The following is a 23612-nucleotide window of genomic DNA, read 5'->3' as shown; positions in this document are numbered from 1 at the left end:
ATGGCCACCCTTAGAACCCTTGTGAAACCCAAGATTGTCAAAAAGAGAACCAAAAAGTTCATCCGGCACCAATCAGACCAATATGTCAAAACTATTCGTAACTGGAGGAAACCCAGAGGTACTGACAACAGGGTTCATAGAAGGTTCAAGGGCCAGATGTTGATGACTAACATTGATTATGGGAGCAACAAGAAAACAAAGCACATGCTGCCCAGTGGCTTCTGGAAGTTCCTGGTCCACATGTGAAGCAGCTGGAAGTGCTGCTGATGTGCAACAAATCTTACTGTGCTGAGATCACTCACAATGTTTCCTCCAAGAACCACAAAGCCATCGTGGAAAGAGCTGCCCAGCTGGCCATCAGAGTCACCAACCCGAATGCCAGGCTGTGCAGCGAAGAAAATGAGTAGACAGCTTATTTGCACGTTTTGTGTTTAAACAAAACTGTAAAAACTGCAAAAAAAAAAAGAAAAGAAAGAACGAAAGCAAAAATAAATCTGTCATTCTCGGCCTGCCACAGTGGCTCACCCATGTAATCCCAGCACTTTGGGAGGCCAAGGCAGACAGATCACTTGAGGTCGAGAGTTCAAGAGTAGCCTGGCCAACATGGTGAAACCCTGTCTCTACTAAAAATACAAAAATTAGTCAGGCATGGTGGCGCATGCCTGTAATCCCAGCTACTTGGGAGGCTGAGGCAGGAAAATCACTTGAACCCAGGAGACAGAGTTAGCAGTGAGCGGAGATTGTACCACTGCACTGCAGCCTGGGCCAAAGTGAGACTGTCTCAAAAAACAGTAACAACAACAAAACTGTCATTCTCATAAGGTTTTCACGATGATCAAACAAGATAAAGGTACATATCAAACAAGATAAAGGTACATAAAATAGCTTTAAAGAATTATAATGTACAATATAAATGTGTTCATTAAAAGACATTTTCTTTAAATCAATTATATGGCCATTATTTATTTCATAAATAGGCACTCAGTGACTTTGAAATATTATGGTCCAGATGGAGACAAAACAGGGTTCTACAACAGAAATATAACGTGGTCAAAATTTTATATTTTCTAGTAGTGACACTAAAAAAGATAAATCAGCAAAATTAATTTTAGTAATCTATAATCTTGACCTACTGTATCCAGAATGTTAACATTTTAACATGTGATTCATATAAAAGTTACCCTCTTTTTGGTACTAAGTCTTTGAAATCCTGTGTGTCTTTTACATTGACAACACATCTCATTTGGGACTAACCACATTTCAAGTGCTCAGTAATCACGGATACTGTGTAGCAGCACACACTAACTGGTTATGTAAATACAAATTAGTTAAGATCTGTGAAGTACTTTATGGCTGCCAAAAGTTTTCTGGCATTTGAATTTTGTGTTAGCCCCAGCAAGTGGATATTTATCATTTCCATTTTGGAGAGGAGAGGCTGCAGCAATTACCTGTAAGTCATCTAAGATCACCCAGCTAGTAAATGGTGAACTCAATTCTTGTCTTAAACCTGGTCACTTTCCCTTTTGCTTGTCTAAACAAGCAATACAAACTTAGTATTATCATACACATAGGTCCCTTGGCTCATTGCACCAGTGCAGGAGAGAAACAATTATTTCAAAATCCACCTACAATCTAGTCTTCAAAAATCCTGCCCAGTTTAATCCCACCAGAATCTATTAACTCTATTTTAAAAATGTATGTTAATCCTCCAGCTTTAATGTGCTGTGAATAAAAATGCCGTAGGCAGGTATAAAAAAAATCCTACCCTCCTCTATTATATTCTCCATCTGATATAGAATATATGATGTACACATACTCTGCAAATGAATACATGATATAGAGTCTATCATGTAGTGATTTACTTTTTATTCTTGTGAATTACAACGTGGTACCGTAGGAAGTGAGGAAGCTTTAAAAGCCAAATTTTCTCACTAAGGCATAACCAGACACAGCAGACTATCAGGGGTTTTTCTACCAGAAGATGGCAGGCAGTCAAGGAGGACTCAGTAGGACCAACGACAGGCCAGCTGATATTCCCGAAGAGATGCCAAGGGCAGCTGACCGCCCTTTTGGCCCGCGAAGCTGTTCCTTGTGGGCCCAGAACTGCCCAGAGGAGACAGAGGAGGCCCTCAGGAGCCACAGATCTTCCTGACCTGGCCAGTATTTGCATCCCTGGGGATCCCCTTCCCTTACCCAACACAACGCAAGGACGGGGAGCGGGGTGGGGGCTGAAAGGCAATAAAAAAACTTGCAAAGCCGTATCTGCTAGTTCTCCCAGTAGGCTAGGTCCCTGCAAATATCCTCCACAAGAACTAAAACTGGGTGGGTGAAGGCTCCCTCCCCAGGGGTGCCGGCACCGCCTCCAGGGCTTGTCCCCGTTTCAGTCCCAGTTCCTCCCGGATCCGCGCATTCACACGAGCGCAGGGCAACCATTCTCCGCGGGTGTTCGTGTGTGATCGTGGGATTCGCCTTCGCCTGGCAGATGTCGGGTTGAATATTACAGTAATTTCTGTAACGGGCCCACGGGCGTAGGTCCCTGGGCCCACAGATTCACTGGGGACTGGCCGAAAGTGCGTCACAACCTACGTGGCCCAAGAGCAGTGCGCACGCGCAGCGCGACGCAACGTGGGGCTGTCCGCAAATTCCGGGCGCTAAGGGGAGACAAGGCAGTGACGTGTCCTGTGTCCTAACGGTCCGACCGCCCCAGATACCCGTCTTTGGTTCCACCGCTTGAGATGAGTGTACATCTCTGGCAGCAGAATCCAAGAAGAAGGGAAGGGGCCGCGGCGGACCGCAGTCGGTCGGCCGGGAGGCGACGCCCACCCGGAGCCAGCCTGAGGGATGCAGCGACTCACGGCTCGTCCCGGCGCCCCGCCCCGCGCATGCTCGCGCACTGGGCGTCAGCTGGCTGCGCAGGTGGTCACGGGACGCGGGGCGGTGCCCAGCCAGCTGGAGGGAACGAAGCGTTAGGTGGCGAGGGAAGCGAACTGCGGGACCAGCGGCGACGACAGCTGCAGCATGGCCGCGATCTATGGGGGTGTGGAGGGGTGAGTGCTGCCCGGCGGAGGGAGCCTGGGCCCGAGGGCGGGGCGGGAAGCTGTGGCCAGGCTGGGAGGCTGCTGGCCTCGCGCCTCGGCTTCTGGGCACTTTGGGCGGCGGGGCCTTGCAAAGAAGAGGTGTGTGCACGCGCAGGGGCGCCGTGGCGCGCGCGGCCGTATGCCTTGCGGGGACTCTGCGTGTGCCACGGCCACACCCCGGGTGGGGGATCCTTTGTGTTTCATGGCGGAACCACGCCCCTTTCTCCCATGAAAGACCCACTCCGCTGTCTTCAGTTGGAGAAGCAGCTCCTTTTCCCTATTCCTGACTTCGGACGGAGTTTTGCAGAACAGGTGTCAGGTGTGAAATTGTTGAGCCGGGCAGGGTGGGGAGTGGGAGTGGGGAGAAGAGGGACAAAGATCTTGGCCCGAGGTTATCCGGGAGCTGGAGCAGCTGCGAGCCAGAGTGCTAGGTTGTCCTGATGTCTGGAAACCGCTACATCCCTGTTGGCTTTCCATGCTGCTTACACTACCTTGCATTTTTCTGCCCAGATGCTTGTTTACTGAACTTTTTGTAATATCTCTGCCACTGGGTATGACTATGGACAAGATATTTGCCCTCTCTGGGCTTCAGTTACCATATGTTCAATGTGAGGATAGGGATAAATAGGATCACTGTGCCCTGCCAGTGGCAACATTCTGTGAATCCTTGTGTGTCAAATCAGGGAATAATGGGGGTGGCTGTCCTCTCCGCCAGGGCACTGTACTTTCGAATCTGTGATTGGTTTCACTTCTCTGCAGTCACACGCCACTGCTGACCCACAGACCACAAAGTCTTTTCACATGAATTGTTAGGAATGATCTTTCCCACCCTTTATCTGTAACACTTAAAAACAGTATAGAGTCTTCATTCATTCTTGTTATAGTCATCTGTAAGATATGACCCGTTTCTTCCAGTTCGTCAAGATATTCTTTTAGATGTTTAATCTGCCACCTCATGTGTTAACTACCCCCTTAAAATTTCATGTCTCTTTGAGTTTGATGAGCAATCTTCAGTGTCCTCTTCTGCTATTCCTAAAAGTAATGATCTATAAAGAAACATATATCTCACCGCCACAGACCTCCCTGTAAACTACTGTGGCCCCCAGTAATCAACATTTGAAGGTTTAGTTGCTTAAGTATTTATAAACTCACCCTGCCATCTGGTCAGCATTTCTCCCAAAGGTATCTTGAAGACCTCGGCAGCTGGAGCTTGAAAGTCAGATTTCAGACTTTAGCTGTTGTGACGGGAAGCAGAGCGATATACCATTTTCCTTAGGAGTGTTGGCTGAGCATTGCCTGTGCTAGCTCCTGTGCTAGTTTTGAGAGGATGAGTGATTGGGAGCATGACCCAGTGGAGCTTGAAGTCTAGTGACAGGTGAACACAAGTCTTTAAACACACTTCATACAGAGGATTCTTTAATAACTTTGGGGGCACTATCAAGGTTTAACTAATGGAGACTTAACTAATTTGTGGGGGTGGGCCACACCTCAGAAAAGGTTTCAAGGACTAGGTGAAGTGTAAGTAGAGTCTTGCAGGATAAGGAGGACATCCCTAAGGGAAGAGGAGTGAGAATTATGTTTCAGTTAAAGAGCATACAAACACTGAACCACAGAGGTGGGTTTGGGAGCGGTGATTGAGTTTGTTGAAGCTGTCTCCTCCATCACTCTAGGCTCTGCCAGTGTGGACAGCACAAGCTTAGCTCTGTTGGTGAGTTTTTCCAAGCAAGACTGAGTGCCCTCTTGTGTTCTGTAGGGGAGGCACACGGTCCAAGGTCCTTTTAGTCTCAGAGGATGGGAAGATCCTGGCAGAAGCAGATGGACTGAGCACAAACCACTGGGTAAAAACCACACCAAGGGGACCAGAGGGCTTGGTTCTGATTTTATTCTCTGTAATTCCTGTTGAGGTGGTGGCTGGGGCTCGTAGAGCAGCCTGTAGGGGCAACACAGCTTTTGCAAGCCTTTGTAACTCCTCCTTCCCTTGATTGGGGCCAGCTGATCGGGACAGACAAGTGTGTGGAGAGGATCAATGAGATGGTCAACAGGGCCAAACGGAAAGCAGGGCTGGATCCTCTGGTACCTCTTCGAAGCCTGGTGAGTCTGGGGTGGAGCCTGGGATTCAACCATCAGTGACCCTGAGACAGGTTGTAGGTTTGGACAAGATGAGTTTGACGACTGTAGAGGGAAAGACCTCCAAGACTTAGTCCCTAGGGTCAAAACTGTCGTAATCTCACCTGTGTCATGGCTTCACTTGCCACCTACAAACTGCAGGTGTGTTGGAAGAGCACAGGGCTTTGGAGAGCTGCTGAGACCTTGGTTTGAATCCCAGCTTTGCTGTACGTTATCTGTGTAACACTGTAGATTACTTATCTTCTCTAAACCTCAGTTTCCTCATTTGGAAAATGTGGGTAGTAGCTACCTCAGAATTGTTGGGAAAGTCAAATGACATGATACATCGCAGAGTGGTTAGTATAGGACCCGACCCATAAGCACTAATTAAATGGTAGCTGTTGTTACTCCCGGCTCAGATCTTTCTCCCAAGTTGCGGTAGCTCCAGCTGCTCCCTGAACATACACGTGAGATGTTCAGCAGACATAGGCAATTCCATGTACACCAAACCAAGCTTACCTCTCCATCTCCTCTCACCTTGTCCCACTGCCTGATCTTTCTGTTAAGAGCACTGACACTCTCCCAAGCTCCAAAGCTGACATTGTTGAATCCCCTCTTCCATCCATCCCCAGTCCAGGTTGTTCTTGCAACCAAAGCCTTCTGAAGGGTCATTGTGTGGGGTGAAAGGAGGACTGGGGCTGGGTGAGCAGGGTGTGGCTGGATGTGGAAAACAGGAATCAGGCATCAGGATGGGGAGGGGGTTGAGAAAAGAGCTGGGGCTGGGGCTCTGGACACTGGCTCACCTCCCGCATGGCCTAGGGCCTGTCTCTGAGCGGTGGGGAGCAGGAGGACGCAGTGAGAATCCTGATCGAGGAGCTGAGGGACCGATTTCCCTACCTGAGTGAAAGCTACTTAATCACCACTGATGCCGCCGGCTCCATCGCCACAGCTACACCAGATGGTGAGGAAGTGGAGGGAGGGGTGAGATTGAGAACTGGTTTGCTTGGGAAAGTCCCCTAGATATAGCTGACAAAACTCATTCTGCAGATATCCAGAAGGCAGCCTCTCCTACATTCCCCTCGACTCCTTTCAGTAGTCTAAGTCTCTGCCAGAGCAAGGACCAGTCAGCAGGAGGGAAAGCAAGAAAGGTCTCTTGATGGGAATCCGAGTAGAGTCAAACAGAACTCCCCTGTGGATGAGGAAGCCCCTGGGGGTGGTATGGTGAGGAAGGCAGGCTGAGGAAGCTGTCAGTGCTGAGGAGGAAGTGGGGTGGCCCCCTGTGAGAATGCTGGTGTCATGGGATTGGCGTTCGAATCCCAGTTCCTGCTTTGCCAGCTATACCATCTTGGTGAAGTTCTAAAACTCTGAGTTGCAATGTCCTTATCTATAAAATAGAGGTAGTTGGATTCATAAGATGGTTTCAGGTATGAGTAAATATCACTGTGAGAACGGGGTCTGGCATCATCCCAGTAAAGCAGGCAGAGTCACCGGAAGGCTAGCTGAGCAAGGAGCCACCTTCCCTCTGAGAGGTGCAGGCTTGTGTTTCTCTTTGTTACCCTAGACAGGGACATTATGGGATTGGAGTTTTTCTGAGACCCAGGCCCTGACCCTCAGGCAGGAAACTAGCTGGGCTCAGTTTTCTCCTCTACAGCACTAGGTGGTGATCCCTTGCCTGGGGCTGGTTTCTGTCCTGTCTCCACAGTTGCAAACTGTTGCTCTGTGCCAGGCCTTGGCCACACTGAGCCTCCCATTTCCTTTCCCCAGGTGGAATTGTGCTCATCTCTGGAACAGGCTCCAACTGCAGGCTCATCAACCCTGATGGCTCTGAGAGTGGCTGCGGTGGCTGGGGCCATATGATGGGTGATGAGGGTTCAGGTGAGCTCACTGACCAGCACAGATCCAGGTCCTGGATTTGCCCCTTCCTTTATTCCCCGTCTTTCTCTCCCTACCCTTGACTCTGAGCCTTTGGGGCTTCCTGGGGACAGCTTCTGAACCTGGCCATGCCACATGCAGGATAACTGAGATCATAGAGGTGCAAATGCTGGACTAGCTGCTGACCCTGCTCTCCAGCAGTGACTTGCACCCAGGACTCAGATTCATCCCTCAGCACAGGGGCCTGCCTGTGTTGGCTTGGAGTCCTTAGGGAGAAGTTGAAACTGAGGGTAAGGCCATAGATGCCAGGAGCTGCCATACCAGTCTGCTAGGGGGAAAGGGGTTTAGAAGCCCTTGCCACCGTCACCTCTCTATAGGTAGCATGTTTATATTTTCATAGGGACCCTTGAGGTCCAGTTCATGGCAGTGACTCCAGTGCTGTTTGTGACAACAGACTGACCTTGTCTTATCTTTGGGTAGGAGCTGGTGTGACACAGCCTCACCTATTCTGTCTTCCCCTCCAATTTTCCTTTATCTTGGTCAGTCAGATACAGTTTGATTAGAGATGTGCCTGCTCCCCCCCCCCCCCCCCCCGCCAACCCCCGTTGGCAATCAGAAAACCTAATTTGTATAAAACTCAAGATCACTAACCTGTCTGGATCTGAGTTTCCTTCTTCGTGAGCTCAAGGTGACTGCTCCCATCTTCTTAGCCCTCTCTGCTTCCTGCAGCCTACTGGATCGCACACCAAGCAGTGAAAATAGTGTTTGACTCCATCGACAACCTAGAGGCAGCTCCTCATGATATCGGCTATGTCAAACAGGCCATGTTCAACTATTTCCAGGTACTCCTCCTGCTCCCAGTAAACACGCACACCTGGGGTAGGGCAGTGAAACACTCCAAGTAAGAGTGGATGCAGGGGGTGCCTGGGTGGGCTGGCAGGAAATAGGATGAGTTGTGGATGAGGACAGGGTTCACAGTGATGTGGGCAGTGCATTCTAGGAGGGTGTCAGTCATGAGGAAGGGGTGGTTTAGGGACAAGCGATTAGCCAGACTTCATTCCTGGGCAGCTAGAACCTGCTGGGAGGTGAAAGCAATGGCATTCTAGGCCAGAATGAAAAGTACAGGTCAGGGGCAGAGATAGCAGGTAGAGTATAATGGATGCCCTGGGCTGTGAGCTCTTCTGCTCTGTTTGGGTCAAGAGAGCCCCTGAAGAGGTGGACAGGGAGAGTTCTGGGGGAGATGCATCATCCTCCCCAGGGCGTTGGGGATTGGCTATTCTTATCTGTGCTGTGTTCTTTTGCAGTAAATTAGGAAGCACCTGCCTTTAGTGGAACCAGAGGTAAAAGGCAGAAGAGAAGGTGAAAGGAAGAGGACAAGGCCAATCAGTTTATTTGATAGTTACCTGTGAGGCCCAGTTAGTCGTTCTGTCGAGCCATGTAGGTGGACTGGGGCTGGGGCCAGGACAAGGACCAAGGAAGGGAAATAGAGATGCTGGGAAGTAGGGCCTGGATTCTCAGAGCTGAGGAGCCCCAGCTAGGCCAAGGTGAGGAATAGGGAGGGACCAGGAAGAGAAATTGCTAGATGAGCAGGTGTTGTAGGAAATACATTTAGAAACTATTAAGCTATCCCAACTCAGCCAGTTGTTCCAAACTCCACTGATATGTTACTCCTCCCTCATCTATCCTTGTCATTCTTACAGGGTTGTTACAAAGATCAAATGAGATAGTATATAACATGCTTAGTACATTGCTGTAGGTACTCAAGTTTTACCACCCACCCCCCCAGACATTTACTTAAAATATATTCTGGGGGCCAGGCATGGTGGCTCACGCCTGTAATCCCAACACTTTTGAGAGGCCAAGGAGGGTGGATTGCTTGAGGTCAGGAGTTCAAGACCAGTCTGGCCAACATGGTGAAACACCATCTCTATTAAAAATACAAAAATTAGCCAGGTGTGGTGGCAGGCACCTATAATCCCAGCTACTTGGGAGGCTGAGGCAGGAGAATGACTCGAAGCCAAGAGGCAGAGGTTGCAGTGAGTTGAGATCACAGCATTGTACTCCAGCCTGGGTGACAGAGCGAGACTCTGTCTCATTAAAAAAAAAAAAAATGTATTCTGGAGAACCACTGGTTCCTCAGGACCTTACAGGTGTTAAAGGTATGTAAGTTTGTTGGGATTGGAAGGACCTACCTTCTGTGGTCAAGTAAGTTTTGGGAGAAACTGATTGATTTCTTGATTGCAGAACTTCTCAGAGCCTTTAATTTGCTAATGTGCATTGTGACTCTCCATGGGAGAGTTTCAATATGCAATATTCCTTAGATTCCTTTGACCAAAGAATTCTTTTCAAGAAAACCCCAACCCAGCTACTCAGCAGGCTGACGTGGGAGGATTGCTTAAGGCCAGCCTAGGCAACAGCAAGACCTTGTCTCTAAAAAGGAAAAAAAAATTACAAAAAAAGAGCAGCTTAAGAAACTATAGAAAACACTGTTCTCTGTGCTGCCTTCAAACCTGTAAAATAATGAAACCCATGTTGGAGAAAATAAAGAACTTTTCTCAAATGAGAAATCTCAAATCTTTGTATTTTGGAGTTAAAAAAAATTATTCTAGTATTTCCAACAGTAGAGACATTAGGAAGGCCAACTGTGGTGGACAGATTGGGGATTTTCTTTTGCTTCTGATGACTCTCTTGTCCCCTTTCTCCATCTCTCAGGTGCCAGATCGGCTAGGAGTACTCACCCACCTGTATAGGGACTTTGATAAATGCAGATTTGCTGGGTTTTGCCGGAAAATTGCAGAAGGTACTGGAGGTGGGGTGGGTTTTATCTGGATTTGTTCTCCAAAGACATCCTCAGTTGGGGGATGGAGCGGGGTTCAGACAGGACCAGACAACAAATTTCCTCTCACCAAGTGACCTCAGTTCTCCGCCATCACTGACCTTGGCGGTGGTGGGCCTTGGGGTGGAGGCAGAAGGGCACGTGGGTTGTGTTGAGTTTCGTATTACCTGTGTTTTTCTCTGTAATAGCTATCATGGTTTGTGTAGGCTGTATGCCTGTTTCCGGTAAATTTATGAAGCAGTTGTCCTTTGGACACATCTGTAACTTTTTTCCCCTGGCCAATTATACTCAAAGAACTAAGGGATTTTATACAGGTTAGGCATATTTTGTTGGGTGTAAGGGGATGCCGAACAGAGGGCTTATCTGTCTGTATGTTGCTCTTTCTCTACTGTAAGGCCCATAGTGCCTTAATTTGGGTTCTTGCAGCCTCAGGGCATTCTAGGGCTCTCTTAGATCCTGCTGGACTGAGTCCCTTCTAGAAGAGAGCCAGGAACAGGCTAACCAACAGCAGACTGTTGGAAGTGGGTGGAAGGCACTGACAGGAGTACCAGCCAGCTGTTCAGCTAGGGTCCTGGATACTGAGGGCTGACAGCCTCATAGGAACAGACTTAACTGTTCATTGTGAGCTGGCTACAAAACAGGTGCCAGTACACTCCTTTAGTGACAGCTGCCCTCCCTTCCCGAGTTGGGGACCTGAGTGAGCACCTCCGTGCAGGGCACCTCTCCACAGAGGGAGGTAGCTGGTGTGTGTGTCAGTGGAGACTTGCTTCTGCGCCTGCCACGAGGTGGGCATCCATCCTGCAGTAGACTCTTGCTAGCTCAGGGTGCTTCCATGGTGGCTCCCTTGCAACAGAGAGAGAATAGCTCAGGACTGGCAGCTCCCTCGATTCTCACCAGTTCCCTTCTTCCATCCTCCCTACTCCAGGTGCTCAGCAGGGCGACCCCCTTTCCCGCTATATCTTCAGGAAGGCTGGGGAGATGCTGGGCAGACATGTCGTAGCAGTGTTGCCTGAGATTGACCCGGTGAGTTGAGGTGGGAGTGAAGGTGGGGAGCTGCTGGGCCAGGGGTGGTCCTTTCCCACTGGGGATGGGACTATCCCATCAAACCCTATGTAAGTTGGATACTATTTTAAATGAACTTAGGGTCTGAGAAACATTTTGCAGAATGTCTATAACGAAAAAGTTCTTTGGTCAAGAGCCCCCCTCTGTAATTGGCCTGTAACCTATATTTATGTATAGTAAATTTGTTTAATGTGCATGTGTTCGTGTGCTGTCCCCTTTCTTTTTCTTTTTTTTTTTTTTTCTTGTTTTTTTTTTTTTTTTTTGAGACAGACTGTCACTCTGCTGCCTAGGCTGGAGTGCAGTGGTGCAATCTCGGCTCACTGCAACCTCTGCCTCCTGGGTTCAAGGGATTTTCCTGCCTCAGCTTCCTGAGGTGATGGGACTACTGCAAGCGCCTGCCACCACAGCCAGCTAATTTTTATACTTTTAATAGAGATGGGGTTTCACCATGTTGGTCAGGCTGTTCTCGAACTCCTGACCTTGTAATCCGCTTGCCTCAGCCTCCCAAAGTGCTGGGAATACAGGTCTGAGCCACAGCATCCAGCTGCTTTTTCTTTTTTTGAGACAGCCTCACTCTGTCAGTCAGGCTGGAGTGCAGTGGTCTAATCTCTGCTCACTGCAAACTCTGCCTCCCAGGTTGAAGCGATTCTCATGCCTCAGCCTCCCCAGTAACTGGGATTATAGCCATGCATCACCATGCCCAGCTAATTTTTGTATTTTTAGTAGAGACAGGGTTTTGCCACATTGGCCAGGTAGGTTTCGAACTCCTGGCCTCAAGTGATCCACCCACCTCGGCCTCCCAAAGTGCTGGGATTATAGGCATAAGCCACCACGCCTGGCCTGTCCCCTTTCGTTCAGTCACATTTCTGTTCATTTTCCCCACTTTTCTCTTTCCGTCCTCTCTATTGTTGCTTAACTCTTTTCTCCATCCTCTTCTCTCCTTGGCCTTTATGAGTCTCTCCTATTTTCCTCCCTTTTTCCCTTTCCTGAGTCTATCTTCTGTTTCTTGGCTTGAGGGAGAGTAACTGGGATAGGGTGGGTTGGTCATAGGAAATTCCTGCCTTCAGCACTGGAGAGGCTAGACTGGCCCCTGTATTCGTTTTCTGCTCTCCACCTAGGTCTTGTTCCAGGGCGACATTGGCCTCCCCATCCTGTGCGTGGGCTCTGTGTGGAAGAGTTGGGAGCTGCTGAAGGAAGGTGAGCCTGGGGGAGGTGAGAAGGGTCAGGGCAGGGGATGGGGCTGGAGAGGAGGTGGCCCAGGAAAGCGGCTTGCCCCAGAGAGAACTTCCTCCCTGGACCCTGAGGTCTAGACTTGCCACTGATGCACCAACCTCACTCTGCCATTGGGCCCTTTAATAATGTCCCATCCACCTTCCTTAAACTCTTGAAAAGATGTTGTATTCCAAATGATTTATTGAATAGTACCCACTTTTTTTTTTTTTTTTTTTTTTGAGACAAAGTCTCACTCTGTTGCCCTGGCCGGAGTGCAGTGGTACAATCTCGGCTCACCACAACTTCGGCCTCCCAGGTTCAAGCAACACTGCTGCCTCAGCCTCCTGAGTAGCTGGGACTACAGGTGCACACCACCATGCCCGGCTAATTTTTGTATTTTTAGCAGAGACAGAGTTTCATATATTGGCCAGGTTGGTCCCGGACTCCTGACTTTCTGATCTGCCTGCCTTGGCCTCCCAAAGTGCTGGGATTACAGGTGTGAGCCACCACGCCTGGCCTAGTAGCCACTTTTAAAAAGTTAATTAAAGACAGATCTAACTTAAAATCAGAGCACTGACAGGCGTGGGATAACCTGTGGTGACATCCTTAGTCAGCATAATCCTACACAGAAGAAACGAGGCCTGCCTTCTTAGCCCTGGCAGCCTTGTGCTAGGCAGTTGGATGGTTTCCCCTGGACATTCTGAAGTAGCTCAAGGACTCCCATTGCTACCATGGAGTTCCTGGCATCGGTTCCTCTGGAGCTGAGAAGGAGGCCAGGCCCCCTGTGCTGCTGGCTCCAATACGCAAGTACCCAGTGCACCCTGTGTGCCAGGGATTTGGCATGTGGGCCCCTCCAGCACCTCTACAAGAGGACCTCAGGGTCTGGGCATCCTTGTGTCTCTTCCTTCCTGGTCCCATACAGGTTGCTGGTCTCCTCTTACCTCTGTCCTTCTGTTCTTCCCTCCAGGTTTTCTTTCAGCGCTGACCCAGGGCAGAGAGATCCAGGCTCAGAACTACTTCTCCAGCTTCACCCTGATGAAGCTGAAGTACTCCTCCGCTCTGGGTGGGGCCAGCCTAGGGGCCAGGCACGTCGGGCACCACCTCCCCATGGACTATAGTGTCAATGCCATTGCCTTCTATTCCTACACCTTTTCCTAGGGACCTGGTCCCAGCTCCACCCACTCCAACCTCAGTATGACACTGGGTCTGGAAGGAAGGAGTCTTTTGCTTCCTTTTTCCTTTTTACAAAAACACACATGGAAGAAAATAAACGCACTTTATCCACTCCCCAACTGGACTGCGTTGTCCAACACATGTGCTGTGTACATCCTCAGTGCACCTGCCAGCAGATATCCCGGAGGGCTCAGGGTGGATTTAGTCCAAGGTTTAAAGCCCCACCCCCAGGTGTGCTCTGCATCCACTCAGCATGCACTTGGGCAGATCATTTATCTGCATGCTACCCTTCCCCCAACATCACCACACATATGCACTGTGTGGCTGCCAGTTAACCTGTGACCTGTTTTCTCCTGTTGTGTCAAATGGGTAATGATCCCTGTGTGACCACAGTCACCAGAACCAAGTGTCTGCCATGCAGACCATCACAGGGAGGACTTAGGCATATCACACCCCTCATGGGACTCCATAGGGGCCAGGGTACAGTCTAGACTGGGAGCATCCTTACCTCACTGGATTTAGTAACTGCAGGTAAACAAGACATTTTGCCAGTTTTTCCCATATGAATGAGTTCTTGAAAGGTTACGAGGATTGCTGTGATCCAAGATGACCAACTAGGCACCACTCACCTATTCCTGGCTACTACTAGCCTGGCTCTGCTTACAGCAAGACACTTTGTGTTTGTTGTGTGGCCCTGGGAATGAGGGGCATCAGTGAAGGGCGGACAAGATTCCTGTCTTCTGGATACCACAGTTCCACCATGAAGACAAGCCTGAAGCTTCTGTTCCACTGCCTGTGCTGCTTGGTGAAGACTCAAGACAACAGTCTTAATCCACAATAGCTGCCTCTCTAGTTGTTTTACGAGGAGGCATGGATCATGTCCTGCACATCAGTTCTCCAACTTACAGACATCAGTTAATCTAGAGTTTGTTTTAAAATCGGGTTTCTGTCTTCTCCCCTCCCCTGCCCTAAGGTATCTGATAACAGGTTAAGGAGGGATGGGGAATTTTTATTTCTATTATACTAAACAGCTTGAGTAATTTCTGCTGCAGAGGTCCAGCGTCTGCACTTGAGGGAGTTCCACGCCACAGCTGCTAAGTTCTGATTAGGCCCTCTAAGGCGTCTTGAATACTACCTTGTCGCTCAAGTCAGATGACACTGTTCTTCCACAGTGTAGCATTCACGTAGAACAGAAAGGAGGTAACAGCTCTCCTTCCATCAGCTGTAGTCCAATGCTGCAAGCTGGAGTTCTGAGCAATAAGATCTCCAGCCAGGACCCTTCTGAAAGAACAGCCAGCCATCTTCCCATCCACCTATGACCAAATCACTGCGGTCCAGCACCTGGTAAAAAGCTTGCAGAGAGAAGGATACAGCAAAGCTATCTTTGCTGTATCCCACAGTCCTGATAATACTGTTGGGTTATGAATGAGTGGCAAGCTTTGGGGATTTTTTAAAATACACTCTCAGGATGAAGATCAAACAGTATTTTGGTGAAAAGGGTTTGTAACTACTGATACCTACTTTTGTTCTTCAGAAGATGGCTATCACTTTTTCTTAGAATTGTCTAGACTATAATTCCAGTTGGACAATGGAGGTTTTAATGGAGGAACACATCTTGACTTTTTTAGTCTCAGAATGAATGTGCATAAGTCAGATGTGTTCCTAGTTCCTGTCACGTTTAGGAGATGTGATGAGGTCACTTCCTCCCCAGTTATTAAGAATTAAGTTATTACACAGCTTGTTGTGCAGAAAATTGTTAATTTAATTAACTCTAATTTTTGAGCCGGAGTCTTGCTCTCTTGCCCAGGCTGGAGTATGGTGGTGTGATCTCGGCTCACTCTGACCTCTACCTTCCCAGCTGCTTGGGAGGCAAAGGCAGGAGGTTCAAGTGACTCTCCTACCTCTGCCTCCCAAGTAGCTGCGATTACAGGCATGCACCACCACACCCTCCTAATTTTTTTTTTTTTTTTTTTTTTTTGTATTTTTTTAGTAGAAAGTTTTCGCCATGTTGACCAGGCTGGTCTCGAACTCCTTACCTCAAGTGATGCACCCACCTCAGCCTCCCAAAGTGCTGGGATTACAGGCAGTGTCCCTCAACAGGCTATTGGGAGCAATTCAGGGAATTCTGCATTTCCAAGGCATTAGAGATGTATACATTTGTCTCATCTGAGCCAGTTACAGCCCTGTGAGGAGACAAGAGAGCTTGGAACAAGCACTGGAATGAGACTGGCACTGCCTTGTCTCCCTGTGTCATCTCAGGGATAGGACTGACAGCCTCATCTGTCCCATTCATTCAGCAAACTACTGAATGTCTTGTAGGTGTCATGAGTACTCTAAGCATTAAAAATAATTATACCAGGCTGGTCATGGTGGTTCACGCCTGTAATCCCAGCACTTTGGGAGGCCAAGGCGGGTGGATCGCTTGAGGTCAGGAGTTTAAGATCAGCCTGACCGGCCGGGCGCGGTGGCTCAAGCCTGTAATCCCAGCACTTTGGGAGGCCGAGGCGGGTGGATCACAAGGTCGAGAGATCGAGACCATCCTGGTCAACATGGTGAAACCCCGTCTCTACTAAAAATACAAAAAATTAGATGGGCATGGTGGCACGTGCCTGTAATCCCAGCTACTCAGGAGGCTGAGGCAGGAGAATTGCCTGAACCCAGGAGGCAGAGGTTGCGGTGAGCCGAGATCGCGCCATTGCACTCCAGCCTGGGTAACAAGACTGAAACTCCGTCTCAAAAAAAAAAAAAAAAAAAGATCAGCCTGACCAACACGGTGAAACCTGTCTGTACTAAACATACAAAAATTAGCTGGGCATGGTGGCAGGTGTCTGTAATCCCAGCTACTTGGGAACCTGAGATAGGAGAACTGCTTGAAACCGGGAGGCAGAGGTTGCAGTGAGCCAAGATCGCACCACTGTACTCCAGCCTGAGTGACAGAGCAAGACTCTGTCTCAAAAAAAAAAGAATATACCATCCACCTCTTCAAGAAGTTGCATTCTAATAAACCATATAAACACAAAAACACATGTAACTATAGTATTTTTAAACACGATAAATAGGCAAGTCAGCTCAGAATACCCCAGCCCCCCTGCTTCCATTTTTAGGAAGGAGGCAAAGAAATGATAGGCCTCAGAGCAAAACCCACGGACCCTGGGCTGGTCCCATATAGTCTTTATCATATCATAAAGCCCCTCAAGAAATCACTGGGAGATTCAAGCGAGGTTTAAGGTGAAATAATTAGACATCCCCAAACCATAATCACAACAGCAGGGACTGTAGCTACCTGGTCACCCCTGTAACCCCTGTGCCTAAGACAATGTTTGACACGCAGCAGGCTGTGAAACTTGTTCAATAGCTGAAAGGCAGTTGTGGAATACTTGCTTCTAGGTAGGAGTCAGTTTTGCCCAGAAACAGGAAAACAAATGCCTAGTTTCCCTTCTAGCCCAAAAATCCCACTGCCTCTTTGTTCAAAGCTGTACGTATCATTGCCACTATTGGCTACTGTATATTAAGTGCCTATTATGTGCCAGGAAGTATTTTAGAATTCTGTCATTATAGTTCCAGGGAAGAGGTGTTACACCTTTACAAATAAAGAGCTTATTTGTAAATAAAGTTCAGGCCAATGGCACAAAGTAGTGAAGGTGGGACTCACTCAGGTCTGACACTTCCAAGTCCATGTTTTACTACTTTGTAATCCTATTTGAAAGGAAAACAGCAACTAAGATTATGACCCATCCTGAGACAAAAAGTTTCACCCATATACAGCACACATACCCCCTACCACCCCACAGAATGATGGCACAGTGACCTAACCTCTGGCAGAAGGGTACCACTGCTAGCAAATACATTTAACATTTTATTGAGACTCTCAACAGCTGCCATTTGGTTTGTATAGCAAATTTTTTACAAAGTAACTGTTTTCCATTTTTGCTATTTTATGAAAATTACTTTCTTCAGTTTTAAAGCCCTGTCCCCCACCGCCCCCCACCAAGAAGGATTAATAACTACCAAGTAATCATTATTTAGGAAAAAAAACAAAAGCAAAACCAGCTTTTAAACACTTGTGAAACAGGGGTAAGCGTCCAAAGTCAAGACCTTCTGGGCCCAGTGGAGGTGCTGGGCTGCCCCGGGACACCATCAGCACTTCACCATCCACAACGTCCTCAAGAGCTGAGCAGCCCGGCACAGACCCTGGGGGCTTCCTGTTCCACAAGCTCCACTCCCTTTTTCCTCTCCATCTTTGCTGTTGGGCCCCCGATCCAAATCTGCCCAACAAAGGCAGCAAGATCTTTAATACCTGTGCAGCTTTGTAAATGGAGACAGGATACTGTATTTAGAACACTGAGGGGCCCAGTGTAGTGGCCCAGACAAAATCTCCCTGTGTCGCCCAGGCTGGAGTTCAGTGGAGCGGTCTTAGCTCACTGCAGCCTCCACCTCCTGGGTTTAGGCAATTCTCCTGCCTCAGCCTCTCATGTAGCTGGGATTTCAGGCACACAACATCACATCTGGCTAATTTTTGTATTTTTAGTAGAGATGGGGTTTCACCATGTTTGCCAGGCTGGTCTTGAACTGCTGATCTAGTGATCTGCCCACCTTGGCCTCCCAAAGTGCTGGGATTACAGGTGCGAGCCACCACATCTAGCCTAAAAAAAAAAAAATTCAATGAGGCATATGTTGTATATCATAAAACTCACCCATTTCAAGTGTACAATTCAGTGATTTTAGTAACTTTCCTCAGTAGCCATAATCATTACTCAGTTTTGGAACATTTTTCTCCCTCCCAATAAGATCCTGCATGCTCTTTTACAGTTAATCCTGTTCTCACCCCCAGCTTCAGGCAACCACCAATCTACTTTCTCTATATATAAATTTGCCTTTTCTGGACACTTTAAATCAATGGAATCATGCAATATGTGGTCTTATGTCTGTTTTTTTGTTTGTTTTTTAAAGAGGAGTCTTGTTCAGCAGCCCAGGTTGGAATGCAGTGGCACAACCTGGGCTCCCTGCAACCACCGTCTCCCAGGTTCAAGCGATTCTCCTGTCTCGGCCTCTCAAGTAGCTGGGATTACAGGCACCTGGCATCATGCCTGGCTAATTTTTATATTTTAATAGAGACAGGGTTTCACCATGTTGGCCAGGCTGGTCTTGAACTCCTAACCTCAGGTGATCCACACACCCCAGCCTCCCAAAGTGCTAGGATTACAGGATTGAGTCACTGAGCCCGGCCATGTCTGGCTTTTTTATTAGCTAATGTTTTTGAGGTTTGTCCATGATATATAACGTCTTGGTAGTTTGTTCCTTTTATTTGCTGAGTAGAAGTCCATTGATGGATATACCACATTTTAACAGCAGAGAGCCTTTTAAACTTGGGTTCCAACTTCCTATGGTCTAAATGGAACCTTACGAGTGTAGGACTTACAGGGGAAGCGGCTGTGCATGTTAAGAAAACTAATCAGAACCAATGTTGTCATCCAGAGCCAGAACTGCTGCAGAAATTTTTAGAGTTTTGCAACTTCTTATTTACAAGGAACATTTGTGCTACTACACATCAGGACTTTCTAAGCATCTGATAAATCCATTTAACAAGTATGAGCATGTGTCTGGGTGGACAGAAAAGTGAAACCATCCATGCTACATTGGATAATTTTTCCTCTCCCTCAATGGACGGGAGAATCTCTCAACTTTTTTGAGATGGAGTCTTCTTGCTCTGCCACCCAGGCTGGAGTGCAGTGGTGTGATCTCGGCTCACTGCAACCTCCAACTTCCAGGTTCAAGCAATTCTCCTGCCTCAGCCTCCTGAGTAGCTGGATTTACAGGCAAGCGCCACCATGCTATTTTTTTTGTTTGTTTGTTTGTTTGTGTTTTTAGTAGAGATGGGGTTTTATCATGTTGGTCAGGCTGGTCTCATGACCTCATGATCTGCCTGCCTTGGCCTCCCAAAGTGTTGGGATTATGGGCATGAGCTATGCACCCTGCTGGCTATTCTTAAATTCTTGTGCTCAAGTGATCCTCCCACCTTAGCCTCCCAAAGTGCTGAGGTCTCTTTAATTAAGGTTATAATGCTAACTATGGCTTAAAATACTAAGCAGCATTTTCCAAATTGTTTATTGCTATTGCCTTGATTTTGGAGAAGGTGGGAAGTAAAGAGGTGAGGTGAATGCTCTAGCAATGAACACGTGTTAGAGAGGAAAGTTGTGTGAAGAGGTTGCCAAAGTAAACAGCATGAATCTTCCTACATTAGTGCTGCTGCAAACCCCAGGTAGACAAATGACAGCCCAGGCTCCTGAGCCATCAGGAACCCAGGAGTCTCCTGTACTGTGAGGAGGCAGGCCTTCTTCGATAAGGGTCCCACCATTTCAGGCTAATAGTCCTTCTCAGTTTAGGTGATACTGGCCTGTTGGAACTGGTAGAAACCTGAGAGATTTGATCAAGATTTGGAGATGTCCACATATTGGAAAGGACTGGGTGTCCCTAGCCACTCTCCTCTAGGATAATGCAGATGTCATTAGTTTGGGAAGCAGATGATTCTGATTTGGTGTGTAGTCGGGCCTTGATCTCCTTCTGCCTCCATCCACATTCCCCCATGTGACTCTGCCTCTGTCCACAGTTCCCCACACTACTCACTGCACCCCGCATTGCTCACGGGGATTATTAGTTCTGCCGGAAGGCAGAGCACCTTCTGCAGCCCCTGCTCTGCTGCTTTGTGAATTTCCTCCACAGACTTGGTTAGTTATAATTTGGAAACAGGTTTTTTGTCTTTTTTCCTTTGTTTTAATCTTCTCCCATAATGAAGCTGCTATTGGTGACAGGGACAGGGGAACAGGTAGTCAACCCAGGGAAACACGCGAGTTTCCTGCACACCACTTGGCCACCTGCCCCCACGGGCCAAACCCCTCCTGCTGCTCCCAGTCAGTCTGGTTTTTAGAGGCATCATGGGAATAGAACAGCTGGATACACTAATCTCTACAGGGAGTCAGGTAAGAGATTCACCTTCCCCAGTCCCAGGGACTAGGAGAGAAACCTGCAAAGGGACAGATGCACCGTCTTTATTTTAAAAGAAAAAGCTCCCTCAGATTTTGTTACTAAGAGTCTCATTTGTGACATTTGCTGAGCTTTCTCCCTAATCCTCCCTTCCTAATGGCTAAGTTTTATATAAAAATAATAAACATTTTAGGCTAATATGACAAAAATGAGATAAAATCTTAAAAATATTTTCTTAGTTTACAGTTACTAAAATGTGCTTACTATAAAATAGTAAAATATTTCACTCTGCAAATCATCACTAAGTAGTTATTCTATCCTGTTAATTGTGAGCCTTCAAAAGCTATTTAATGCTTGAAAGATGGGAGGCAGGGAGTCCTTTTGTTAATGGGAAAGGGTGTCCGGCTTCTTGGCATCTTGAACAACAAATTGGATAAAATGCACAAATAAAGCAAGAAAGGAAGGAAGGGACGTATTAAAAATGAAAGTATACTCCACAGTGTGGGAGGAGGCCCTAGCACAGGGCTCAAGGGTCCTGTTACAGAATTTTGGGGAGTTTAAATACCTTCTAGCGGATTCCACTGGTTACTTTGGGTATACCCTATGTAAATGGAGAGGATGAAGTAAAGTCATTTACTTGGTCTATGCCTTATGGAGAGGATATTTCCTGTCACAGAGGAAGTGTGAATTGGCCTTAATGTTCCCTGCCTCCAGACCCTATTTTCCTGCCTCACTTAGGAAAAAAGAAAAAAAAAAAAAAAAAAAAAAACCAGTAATTCAGCCAACATGGTAAAACTGGGTCTCTACTAAAAATACAAAAATCAGCCAGGCATGCCGGTGCCTGTAATCCCAGCTACTTGGGAGACTGAGGCAGGAGAATCACTTTAACCCCGGAGGCGGAGGTTGCGGTGAGCTAAGATTGTGCCATTGCATCCCAGCCTGGCCAACAAGAGTGAAACTCCATCTCAAAAAAAAAAAAAAAAAAAAATCAAAGTGTCACTGTGGTCTTGTTCTCTTCTAGGAGCGTGTTTGCTGCAGGAGTACTGGTATCCACCCTGGGCCCATCATCAATATAAACAGCAAGGAACTGCAGTTTTAGATGAACTATCTAGAGACAAGTAGGTCCAGATTCTGGCCTTTAAATAGGTATAAAGACCTCCTCAGACATTTAATTGTTTCTTTCCCCAAGGTAGAAATGGTAGCATGGTTGGGGGACATCAGGCAGAAGTGGGCTTTTACCCCAGCTGTTTCCTCAATTTGTAAAATGGGATTAATATTAAGGCCTAATCTTATAGAGCTGAGTTAAAATGTGTAGCTCAAGTTAGGGGATGGAGCTTGTGGCTGCAAGAAAATCATCGTTAGGATGAGGTGAGAATCACCTACCAAGACAGGGGACCCAGAGAAGAAAGAAGGTAGGCAGGGCATGGGACACGTAAGGGACAAGATTCCCTTCCAGAGTGAAGAGTCTGACGCTGGAACTGACAGTTAAGCTTTCACTTGTTGCAATACCTACACTTCACAGAGCAGAGAAAACACTCAGGCAAACGAGGGCAAGGAAGGGCCTCCAGGACAGCTTCCTCTCAGTTCCCAGGACAGCCTCTACTTGTCTGCTCATCTGCCCAGTGGCATGGAGCTGCCTGGGTCCCCTGACACCTTGAGGGGCCTCCTTCCTTTACCAACACCAAGGGAGCCGAGGGAAAGAGGGTCAACTCCAGACAACCCCTTTCCGTCCTCAACAGTGAGAGGAGCAAGTGCTCATTGACCTCAGGTTAAAGACATGGTTATAGTAGCAGGAACCCTAAGAGAAACTGAATTGGGTCATGAAATTCAAGTCCAGTTATTCCTGCAAAGAGCCATTTTAGCATGTCTTTAAAACCCTTTTCCTGCTTCACCATAGCTTCTTTGGATTTCAGCGATGAAAATGCCAAACATCAGAAAACTTGAATACACGAGTATGCAGTTTTAGCAAAACCAACCTGTATCGGTTTATATCCATTGTGAACACTGCGTGTAGCTTGTGCTTCCCCACGTGCCACTGCTCCTGACTCAATTAATTCATCCCTGATTTCTGGTTGTTACGAATCTTTAATCTGGCTGGCTTTCTCTGAAGTTTTAACACAGAAGTGCAAGGAAGATAGGGAAATTGTTTTGGCGATTCTGGAACAAGGTATTTTGAAGCTCCTTTAGCAAATAACTTTAAAAACCAGATGCCTTTATGTATTCTTCTATATAAGGTGTGAAACGTTCAGATGGTCATCAAGCGTCAAGTGGAATTGCTTACAAGTATTTGCTTTGTGGAAAGAGCGGGGATTATTTGGTCTGAATTCGGCAACCTTAAGACAATGAAATCAATGTCATCACCTTAACTTACAACAATAAAAATGTGCGTCTGCTATAGTAATATGATGCCCAAACAGGTCAAAGAAATGATTTCATTGCCTTTACTTGCTTTAAGTAAACCTCAAGACTAAGAAACCACACAGTGACCGGGCATGGTGGCTCACGCCTGTAATCCTAGCACTTTGGGAGGCCGAGGTGGGTGGATCACCTAATGTCAGGAGTTCAAGAGCAGCCTGGCCATCAGGGTGAAATCCCATCTTATTTAAAAAAAAAAGAAAGAGAGAAAGAAAGAAACCACACATTTGCATTTCATTGAACTGCTTTGTAAAGAGGTTAAACCAACAAAATTAATTAAGAGAAATTTACTGAGCACTGATTAGGGGCAAGGAAATGAAGTGAACAAGGCGACAGTGCGAGACTGTCTCAAAAAAAGATTATACACGCACACGCATATACCATATGTGTGTGTGTATATATATATATATATATATATATATATTTATTTATTTATTTATTTTGAGATGGGGTCTCACTCTGTTGCCAGGTTGGAGTGCAGTGCTGCGATCTCAGCTCACTGCAACCTCCACCTCCTGGGCTCAAGTGATTCTCCTGCCTCAGCATCCCAAGTAGCTGGCACTACAGGCATGCATCAGCGCACCCAGCTAATTTTTGTATTTTTGTATTTTTTTTTTTTTTTGGAGATGGAGTTTCGCTCTTGTTACCCAGGCTGGAGTGCAATGGCGCAATCTCAGCTCACCGCAACTTCCGCCTCCTGGGTTCAGGCAATTCTTCTGCCTCAGCCTCCTGAGTAGCTGGGATTACAGGCACACGCCACCATGCCCAGCTAATTTTTTTTGTATTTTTAGTAGAGACCGGGTTTCACCATGTTGACCAGGATGGTCTTGATCTCTTGACCTTGTGATCCACCTGCCTCAGCCTCCCAAAGTGCTGGG

The 23612-nt window shown here is 47.4% G+C and overlaps 1 protein-coding gene and 1 pseudogene across 2 annotated transcripts; both read left to right on the top strand.

Annotated features, from left to right (window-relative positions):
* On the top strand, positions 1–407 carry LOC101042742 (large ribosomal subunit protein eL32-like; annotated as a pseudogene).
* Positions 408–2131: 1724 nt separating this feature from the next.
* Positions 2132–13457, top strand: NAGK (N-acetylglucosamine kinase). 2 transcript variants are annotated; one of them, XM_010333493.3, is made up of 10 exons: positions 2132–2156; positions 4831–4915; positions 5070–5168; positions 6003–6144; positions 6948–7058; positions 7785–7897; positions 9768–9855; positions 10817–10914; positions 12072–12150; positions 13133–13457. In XM_010333493.3, the coding sequence occupies exons 3-10, from the start codon at positions 5109–5111 to the stop codon at positions 13321–13323; spliced, it is 882 nt and encodes a 293-aa protein (XP_010331795.1). In that variant the 5' UTR covers positions 2132–2156; positions 4831–4915; positions 5070–5108; the 3' UTR covers positions 13324–13457. The 2 variants fall into 2 exon arrangements, with proteins under 2 accessions (XP_010331795.1, XP_003922686.1); XM_003922637.4 differs by lacking the exon at positions 2132–2156 and adding an exon at positions 2282–3047.
* Positions 13458–23612: the final 10155 nt, after the last annotated feature.

Source organism: Saimiri boliviensis, chromosome 1 (genome assembly GCF_048565385.1).
Source record: "Saimiri boliviensis isolate mSaiBol1 chromosome 1, mSaiBol1.pri, whole genome shotgun sequence".
In the NCBI taxonomy this organism is placed as follows: domain Eukaryota; kingdom Metazoa; phylum Chordata; class Mammalia; order Primates; family Cebidae; genus Saimiri; species Saimiri boliviensis.
The sequence above is the reverse complement of the archived record's forward strand: the minus strand, read 5'-3'. Positions and strand labels throughout refer to the sequence as shown.

What these genes read in the sequence shown, in the direction of transcription:
- NAGK (XM_003922637.4), top strand. Translation starts at nt 3,019, where the DNA reads ATGGCCGCGATCTATGGGGGTGTGGAGGG. An exon ending in GACTGAGCACAAACCACTGG is followed by an intron (nt 4,916 to 5,069) that starts GTAAAAACCACA and finishes GATTGGGGCCAG; the next exon opens with CTGATCGGGACAGACAAGTG. An exon ending in CGCCACAGCTACACCAGATG is followed by an intron (nt 6,145 to 6,947) that starts GTGAGGAAGTGG and finishes TCCTTTCCCCAG; the next exon opens with GTGGAATTGTGCTCATCTCT.